Source organism: Lipotes vexillifer, unplaced genomic scaffold (assembly GCF_000442215.2).
Source record: "Lipotes vexillifer unplaced genomic scaffold, Lipotes_vexillifer_v1.1 scaffold896, whole genome shotgun sequence".
Taxonomy (NCBI): Eukaryota; Metazoa; Chordata; class Mammalia; order Artiodactyla; family Lipotidae; genus Lipotes; species Lipotes vexillifer.
The window spans coordinates 1,485,256-1,495,283 of record NW_006778096.1 but is presented as its reverse complement, the minus strand read 5'-3'; the positions used below and the strand labels follow the sequence as shown (position 1 = coordinate 1,495,283).

Below are 10,028 nucleotides of genomic sequence, written 5' to 3'. Positions count from 1 at the left end.
TTTTTTTTTTTTTTTTTTTTTTTTTTTTTTTTTTTTCAGTACGCGGGCCTCTCACTGCTGTGGTCTCTCCCGTTGCGGAGCACAGGCTCCAGATGCGCAGGCTCAGCGGTCATGGCTCACGGGCCCAGCCGCTCCACAGCATGTGGGATCTTCCCGGACCGGGGCATGAAGCCGTGTCCCCTGCCTCGGCAGGCGGACTCTCAACCACTGCACCACCAGGGAAGCCCGCATGACTCTTTTTGATTTATGGTTTTCTCAGGGTATATTCCTAGTAGTGGGATTGCTGGGTCATATGGTAGTTCTATTTTTAGTTTTTTAAGGAACCTCCATACTGTTCTCCATAGTGGCTGTATCAATTTATATTCCCACCAACAGTGCAAGAGGGTTTCCTTTTCTCCACACTCTCTCCAGCATTTATTTGTAGATTTTTTGAAGATGGCCATTCTGACTAGTGTGAGGTGATACCTCATTGTAGTTTTGATTTGCATTTCTCTAATGATTAGTGATGTTGAGCATCTTTTCATGTGTTTGTTGGCAATCTGTACGTCTTCTTTGGAGAAATGTCTATTTAGGTCTTCTGCCTCTTTTTGGATTGGGTTATTTGTTTTTCTGATATTGAGCTGCATGAGCTGCTTGTATATTTTGGAGATTAATCCTTTGTCAGTTGCTCCGTTTGCAAATATTTTCTCCCATTCTGAGGGTTGTCTTTTTGTTTTGTTTATGTTTTCCTTTGCTGTGCAAAAGCTTTTAAGTTTCATTAGGTCCCATTTGTTTATTTTTGTTTTTATTTCCATTTCTCTAGGAGGTGGGTCAAAAAGGATCTTGCTGTGATTTATGTCATAGGAGTTCTGCCTTTGTTTTCCTCTAAGAGTTTGATAGTGTCTGGCCTTACATTTAGGTCTTTAATCCATTTTGAGTTTATTTTTGTATATGGTGTTAGGGAGTGTTCTAATTTCATTCTTTTGCATGAAGCTGTCCAGTCTTCCCAGCACCACTTATTGAAGAGGCTGTCTTTTCTCCATTGTATATTCCCCTCCCCTTCCCTGTGTCCTCAAGTCCATTCTCTACATCTGTGTCTTTATTCCTGCCCTGCCACTAGGTTCACCAGTACCATTTTTAAAGTTTTTTTAATTTTTAATTTTTAATTTATTTATTTTTAAAATTTTATTTATTTATTTTTGGCTGCGTTGGGTCTTCTTTGCTGTGCACAGGCTTTCTCTAGTTGCAGCAAATGTGGCGAGCGGGGACCACTTTTCATTGTGGCATGCAGGCTTCTCATCGCGGTGGCTTCTCTTGTTGCGGAGCATGGGCTCTAGGGCATATGCGCTTCAGTAGTTATGGCACACGGACTCAGTAGTTGTGGCTCAAGGGCTCTAAAGTGCAGGCTCAGTAGTTGTGGCACAGGGCTTTGTTGCTCCACAGCATGTGGGATCTTCCCAAACCAGGGCTCGAACCCATGTCCCCTGCATTGGCAGGGGGATTCTTAACCACTGCGCCACCAGGGAAGCCCTCTTCATTGTATATTCTTGCCTCCTTTGTCAAAGACAAGGTGATCATATGTGCATGGGTTTATCTCTGGGCTTTCTCTTCTGTTCTGTTGATCTATATTTCTGTTTTTGTCCAGTACCATCCTGTCTTGATTATTGTAGCTTTTTAGTATAGTCTGAAGTCAGGGAGCCTGGTTTCTTCAGCTCTGTTTTTCTTTCTCAAGATTGCTTTGGCTATTCGAGATCCCTGCCTTTTTAAAAGGTAAGGGCTGTGACATATTTTAGAGTAACTATGAATCTAACAGTTGTTAGCAAAGTATTTTAAAAATATGAGTAATTGCACAAATTTGTAGCTCTCAAATTTTTTAAATGATTGTAGGAAGAAAGAAGAACTTAAAAATGATAGTGGCCTTAGCATGTCACTTCATCTGGTTTAGAACTCATTACCATGAGAAGGCTGAAAATGGATCTCTTATTAACGTTAATTATGAATTTCACTCAAATTAGCCACCATCCTAAAAAAAAAAAAAGAAAGCACCTAAGAGCTAAACTTCACTTCTGAGAAAAAGATTTCCAGTAGATGGCATTATAGGACTATTTGCTTTTCTTACCATTCCTTTTGCTGGTGGAATTAAAATTTGTTTCTTTTTGATTGCTGTGGTTTGTAAAAAACGATTACCTTTATATAAAGTCATCTTATGGACAGATCAAGGGGCCAGAAAAGCCCACTTAACACATCTCTAGGGCTTCTGAGTCTATTATTTTCCCCAGCTAGTCAGCCAAGCCACTGCATTAACCTCACACCCTTCCCTTCTCAGTCCTTCATTCATTCAAAAATATACTTAAAGGAAACCTATTAAATCTAGGCACTAGGCTCGTGTCTCATGATCCATTGGTAAAGCAAGAAAGATGTGGATTCATTTCATCTGAGCTTTCCTTCATTTTCACACATACCCTCAGTATTAGAACAGGAAATGAGAGGTGGATACCCAAGTGGCTCAGAGCTGGGGTCTAGAGCAAGACTTTCGAATTCACCAGCTACCTGCTTCCTTCGGCAAAGTATCTGACGACTCTGCCTTCGTTTCCTCCACTGTACCCTGGGAAGAGTAGTTGTACCTGTCTCACAGGGCTGGTTACATGAGTGACAGTATGTGAAGCAGTAGAACAGTGCCTAGCTCAGTAAGTGGTAGCTATTATTATTTTTATTACCATGATTGCTTTTGCTCCAGAGCCAGAGAGGCAGCATGAGTTGTGTCTACTACAATGACTTATGAATCTATAACTGATGAATTGTCAGCCTGCTATCCCTGCTCTGCCTGAAGAGCTGAAGATTCTGAAAGATTTTTAAAACCTGAGAAAAAGAAGTATTTAATTGTGGTTTTATTAATTCTTTAGAGGCAATATATTTGGTTTTAATGAGTTCTTGTCATGTTTGTGTTGCTGCTGCTAATACAGTTAATTAAGCACCAACATTATGCAGGTTTCCTGTAGAGACTGGGCCAGCTGGGTTCTTGTCATTAAAATTCAGCAGTTGTGGTCAAGTTTCATGTGCACTATTGTTAGCGGCTTAGATTAAGGTGAATCTTTCTCATTTGGTTCATGGCCTTCTGGGTTAGGTAGCAAACACGTGTACAGTGTGAGCGCAGGAAGGTATTTTGAAACTGAACTTTTCCTCCTTATTATTGCAGATTCCACTGTGTAAAGTAATTAGATTCAACATAGACTACACAATTCATTTCATTGAGGAGATGATGCCTGAGGTAAGGGAAAAGATTATTTAACAGCTTGATGCAGCTTGCTCTTTTGTTTATTCCACACATGTCTTTAAAGTATTGAACTTGGCCAGGTCTGGCTTTTTGCCATAAGTATACCCTTAAAGTATTGTGTTCACTGTTGAAAGGACCAGTCAGATGTAGTCAGATGTAGCTTTAGGAATGAGGTTAAAATTCAGGTCGTTTTCCAACTTATTGACCTATTTTTGAACCCATTTCTCCTCCTGTTGCAGCTCCTGATAGTAACTTTACATCTGTTTCTAGTTTGTTTTGGACATGGGACAGCTTTTGGTTACTGGTCGTTATCAGAGAGGAAATTAGAAAAGTGAAACTGAATCTGATAGCTGTTGGAATAATCTTATTCATTATCTCCAGTGACAAGATCAGTGCTTGGTTCATTTTCCTTCCCATATATTTACACATTTTTCATCCCATATATTTACATATTTTTCACTGCGTATGCTCAGCAGCAGATTTATCTAAATATATGCAAGAGGTTTAAAATTCCAAAGCAAGATAAATGTGAATCTCAGAATGATTCATTGCCTGATCTTGAATTTAGTGCTGTCCACAAATCACACTAAGAAATAACAACTAGACAGCAAACAAGCTTGTGCACTTAACATCGTGTTGGAGTCGGGGTCGATTTCCTGAGCCCCTGGCTCCTCTTGTAAACCTTGTTTAACGGTGCAGCCTGTCGAGGGCAGCGGAGCACCCAGGGGGATTGATGAGCATGACACGCATGCTTAGTTTGCACCTATTTCATTCTGGGCAAGTCCTGTTAATTCCACCTGTCTTTCAAAAAGAATTGAAGAGAAAGGGCCGCCCCTTCATTCTTCAGCTTGAAAGGGCTTTTTTGCTTCCTTTTGATTTTTAAGGTCATAAGCCTTCATTTGCTATTGTAAAAGTTTATGACTTCTGGCATGATCTCACGCAGGGTGATTTATGAACCCCGAGCAAAAGAAGTAGGAGGAAGAATTATGAGACAAGTCTCACTTGCAAATATATCATCTGTTAAGCTTGTTTACAGCAGAAATTTTGGTACAAGGTTCTGTAGTTTGCCTTAGCCCTATATTTGCCTTCATTAAGAATTGGAACTTTTTTGGCACAGAGACCTTTGTTTATGGTAACTTTGTAATAATAGTGATTCTGGGTGTATTTGAGGGGTGGAGGTGAGCAGGGGTGGAGTGGGGGAGGTGTGGGGACAAGCCTATCAGAGCTGGCCGCCCAGTGTGTGATCTGAAATAACAGAAAGTCCCTAGGAGATTCTGATATATTTTATAATTGGGTTAGAAAAATATGATGTAAAGGAGACTCTGATTTTTAAATTTCACATCATTTTATTTGTACATTGAGAAGGGCCAAGTTCACATTTTCTTAGGAATCCTGATGACACTATTGCCTACTTCATTAATGTTTCAAGCCAATGAGCTATTATAGGACGGTGACCAAACTGGGAAATTACCTTGTTTTAGTACAGTTGCAATAGACACTTTTTAAAACACTTGACTAGAGCAAGCTGAACCTTGTTAATACATGTTTGCAGTACTACATTGATTTGATTTTGGTTTATTTTTCAGAATTTTTGTGTGAAAGGACTTGAACTCTTTTCATTATTTCTATTCAGAGATATTTTGGAATTGTATGACTGGAATCTTAAAGGTAAATAATAGGATTTAAAGAAAAGTGTAGTGCTTGTCGAAGAACGTTGTGGTATATGTGAAAACTCTTATAAAAGTGGGGGGACATAGTTGAAATTCCTCGTACTTTTGAAATACCCAGGGAAAAGTTTATTATTCATAGGACTGCGTGTTATCATTTGACATGAATAAGTTGTTATGGTCTCATTTTAATACAGTTTGACAGTGTCCATTACGGAAGATTACCATTAACTGTTACCTAACTGGTACCTCAGAAGATGGTATCAGTTATGTTGAGTGACTACCTTGATTTATCTGCATTGGGGAAATCTCATTAGTTAATATTTTAAATCTATTGAACTTTACTGTAATAAACTTCTTCCAAGATGACAGTTTATTGAAACAGAACTTTAGTTAACCTTCGAAACACACACATACACTGTGAGCTACAGCAGTTCAAAACTTGATACTTGGTTCTTGGATAATAGTTCACTCTTTTGGAAGTGCCTCTATTCCAGCAGACATTTATTTATTTATTTTTAAAACAGTATATTGATGAATGGCTTTTCAAACCAATTTTTTAATAGTATTTCTCTCTTTTTTTCCCCAGTTGTATTGGTTAAAATGGAACGGAATGAAAACACAAGCATATTATATCATCCAATCGTTCATTTATAACAAAAATCTTTGTATCTTTGAATTTCTAAAACTAGTTTTACCATATATACCATATATAACCTTGGGGCATTCATTCTCCTTTTTGGGTGGTCTCCTCCCTACAGTCTTCATGGAATGTTTGTGGCAGTTACCACATGATTGATTTAGTTACTGAGCAGAAAGGGGCAGTTTTCTTATGTCCCTACTTCTGGTGGTATTTTTTTCTAGTTATCATAAATCTTAGGAGTTAAGTTGCAATGTTTGTTTCCTAAGGTGGTTTTATTTATTTTTTCTTTCCTTTTCACTTGTTTGCTTTAGGTCCTTTGTTTGAAGACAGTCCTCCCTGCTGCCCAAGATTTCATTTCATGCCACGTTTTGTAAGATTTCTTCCAGGTAAATCTTTTGACTTGTCAGTGACCCGGTGAGATAGTGCATCTGAACATAAGCCTGCCATTCTCCTTTCAGTCTTCAGGGACAACTTTCCCACCTCAGACACTTAATATCTACTTCTCAGGTCAGGCATGAAAATGTAAAATTATACATGTTGATTTGTACCCCTGCATAATTTATGGTAGCCCCAAGTTAGATGAGCAATGAGAAAATTGATTTATAAATTTTGAGAGTCTACCTGATAAAATATCATGCAAGTATTAAAATTAATATGGAAAAATGCATGTGGCTTAAAAAATGCATATAGTTAATTAGAAAACAATTATAAAATTTTATAAACAATATGATTATAACTATGCTAAAAATTACTGCAGTAATAGTTGTAGTAAGATTAGTATTATAGGTTTTTTTCTCTTTTTTGGCATATACTTTTATTCATTTTACAGTGAAAAAAACAATAATTTATTGTCTCATGAAATTAAAAATATATAAGTAAATATATGACTTTTATGTTTTTTAAGCAATATTTTAACTATTTTAAAACTTTTGTCAAGAGGCTAGCTGTAAGCTATGGCATTGTATTTAGTGTTTTTTAAAATGGTTGGGTTTTTAATGAAATGTTTGGATGCCTTTTTGTTTGTAAAGTCTTCACCATCCTAAATGAATTCATCCCTGGAATCTCATTCCCGTATCTCACTTTCTGGTGATATCCATCTATACTTCCACCCTCTCGTTCCCTTTATTCCCTTTGCTTCTGCTTCACTCTTCTTTTTTCTCCTTGAGTGCAGCCATCTTCCCTTGCTTTCTTAAGTCCTGTCCTCTGACTTCTGTCTCTCAGCTCTAGTGACCTCAGCCCCTTGTGCTAACCACCACCTTGCATGGAAATGTCAATTCAGCCATTTGCCTTTTCTTCTCCGATGTTTGGGCCACTCAGTGACACCGGAGGAAAAAAAATGGCCGCTGCGATAAAACTGTGGTTTATAATTTCAGCTGGGGAGCTTTTCAACATGTAAGCTTTCTGCCCACGTTTACATATCAGCAGTTTCAGAAGTTCAGCCTCAGGCTCATGCTCTCCTCCTCGTGCCCCTTGTCCTCCTGGGGGCAGGACCCTTGCCTCCGTCATGCCTCAGAACCATCCCTTGAGCCTGTCAGATTCTGGGCCGTTCACAGCCTCGCTTTGCTTTGGGGCCCCACCTGCCTCTTACCTTGTCCCCACCCCGCTGCAGCTGCTGATGCCAGAGCCAGTCTGCAGAAGGCCAAAACCAGTGGACACGCTTCAGTTGAGTTTCCTCCCTAATGTGGTACCTGGGCTCTTGTTCTGGTCTGCCTGCTGCAGTCTCCTTACTTGCCTTCTGGCTCTCTGATTCGTCCTTTGTGGCTTTTGTTTCTTGTCTTTTCATTCTAGTTTAGCTTTTCCTCCAGATTTTGTCCATGCTACCCTTTCCTCAGTCCACTCAGTCACAATGGCTTATTTTTATTTTAGCACGGTGTTAATCATATTTTTAGTATTGTTAATGTTCATTTTGTTTGGAAAATGCTTTCAAAAAATTTTCTCTTTTGGACATCTGGTTTTATTTCATTGAGAGGTCCTGTGTATTTTTTAAATATTTATTTTTATTTATTTGTTTGGCTGCATCGGGTCTTAGTTCAGCCTGCCGGCTCTTTGTTGTGGCACACGGGCTTCTCTCTAGTTGTGGCACATGGGCTGTAGAACGTGAGGGCTCAGTAGTTGTGGCGCACAGGCTTAGTTGCCCTGAGGCATGTAGGATCTTAGTTCCTCGACCAGGGATTGAACCCACATTCCCTGCATTGTAAGGCGGATTCTTAACCACTGGACCACCAGGGAAGTCCTGAGGTCCTTTTCTTCTTTTCAAGTGAATGCATCTATGATTTTATAATGGAGCTTTAGCAGTAAACTTATTAGAAAATGGTGTTAGAGTGAGTTTGTTGAAAAGCCTTTCCTTTCTGTATCTGTTTGCCTGTAGGCATTTTATGACCAAACAAATCTCTAAGAGAAAGTGGACATTTTTTTTTTTTTGAAAGTGGACATTTTAAAAATCATCTTAAAGAAGAATCTTATGTCAGATATTTACTTCGTGGGATTTCAACTCTCACAAAATGTTTCTTGTAACTGTATAGGGATAACACTTAGGTTGTCAAGAAGGGAAAGGTCTATTGACTTATTTTTAAACAGGATTTACTTTTTCATTAGACTTCCTTTTGAAAATATACTTATTAAAAAAACCCTGGGACTTCCCTGGTGGCGCAGTGGTTAAGAATCCGCCTGCCAATGCAGGGGACACGGGTTCGATCCCTGGTCTGGGAAGATCCCACATGCTGCGGAGCAACTAAGCCATGTGCCACAACTACTGAGCCTGTGCTCTAGAGCCCACGAGCCACAACTACTGAGCCCGTGTGTCACAACTACTGAAGCCCGTGAGCCTGGAGCCCATGCTCTGCAACGGGAGAGGCCACCACAATGAGAGGCCCATGCACCGCAACGAAGAGTAGCCCCTGCTGGCCGCAACTAGAGAAAGCCCCCATGCAGCAACGAAGACCCAATGCAGCATTAATTAATTAATTAATTAATTAATTAATTAAAGTAACAGCTATTTCAGGGACTTCCCTGGTGGCGCAGTGGATAAGACTCTGTGCTCCCAATGCAAGGGGCCCAGGTTCGATCCCTGGTCAGGGAACTAGATCCCACATGCATGCCGCAACTAAGACCCGGCACAACCAAATAAAAAAAAAAAGTAACAGCTATTTCAGAACAATGTTAGTATACTTAACACTATTGAACTGGATGGTTAAAAATGGTTAAGGTATTTCAAATACATAATACAGCTAATAATACTGTATTACATATTTGAAAGTTGCTAAGAGAAAAAAATCTGAAATGTTCTCACCATAAAAAAGAAATGGTAATTACATGACATGATGGAAGTGTTAGATAACACTATGGTGGTAATCATTTTTCATTACATAAGTTTATCAAATCAATGTGTCATACCCCTTAAACTTACATGATGTTATGTGTCAGTTATATCTCAGTAAAGCCGAAAAAAATGGTTAAGATGGTAAATTTTATGGTATGTTTTTATCAAAATAAAAAAAATATTAAATCTTTAAAAAGTGACAACAGGACAAAAGAGTTGGAATGTTGCTGACTAATGGACCTAGATACCAGAAAACAGTTTCTTGATAACAGATACAATTTATTTATTTATTTATTTATTTATTATTTTTTTAAGAAGATGTTGGGGGTAGGAGTTTATTAATTAATTAATTTATTATTTTTGCTGTGTCGGGTCTTCGTTTCTGTGCGAGGGCTTTCTCTAGTTGTGGCAAGCGGGGGCCACTCGTCATCGCTGTGCGCGGGCCTCTCACTATCGCGGCCTCTCTTGTCGCGGAGCACAGGCTCCAGATGCGCAGGCTCAGTAGTTGTGGCTCACGGGCCTAGCCGCTCCGCGGCATGTGGGATCCTCCCAGACCAGGGCTTGAACCCATGTCCCCTGCGTTAGCAGGCAGATTCTCAACCGCTGCGCCACCAGGGAAGCCCACAGATACAATTTAGAATACTAAGCCAAGCAAAGGGAAATTTTCCTCAGTGTGAAAAAGAAAATTAAGTTTAAAAGTAGAAAAAGGTTAAGGATTTTTAAAATCAGTATTTCCTACATTTTCTAAAATGACATGCTTTATGAGTGTAATTAAATTGGTTTTAATTTTAAAAACTGAAATAGTTTGTGTCTCTAACTTCTCAAGTTTATATACTACTACTTAAGTTTGGCTTTCTATAATTACAATGTAAGATTCAAATTAATCAGTTCTTAAAAGGCTTTTACCTTATTAGCTTCTTCTGTCACTATTCGATTAAGAAACTTCATCATGGGCTTCCCTGGTGGCGCAGTGCTTGAGAGTCCGCCTGCCGATGCAGGGGACGCGGGTTCGTGCCCCGTTTCGGGAGGATCCCACGTGCCGCGGAGCGGCTGGGCCCGTGAGCCGTGGCCGCTGAGCCTGCGCGTCCGGAGCCTGTGCTCCGCAAATGGGAGAGGCCACAACAGTGAGAGGCCCGCATAACGCAA

General features: G+C 39.6%; 1 protein-coding gene across 2 annotated transcripts in view; it reads left to right on the top strand.

Moving 5' to 3' along the window:
• Positions 1-10,028, top strand: part of DROSHA (drosha ribonuclease III) — a 130,174-nt gene that overhangs the window by 37,972 nt on the left and 82,174 nt on the right. For both annotated transcript variants that reach the window (XM_007451411.1, XM_007451412.1), the window contains 3 exons: positions 3,176-3,247; positions 4,840-4,921; positions 5,875-5,949. In XM_007451411.1, coding sequence (XP_007451473.1) covers positions 3,176-3,247; positions 4,840-4,921; positions 5,875-5,949 — 229 coding nt within the window. The remainder of the gene's footprint in view (positions 1-3,175; positions 3,248-4,839; positions 4,922-5,874; positions 5,950-10,028) is intronic.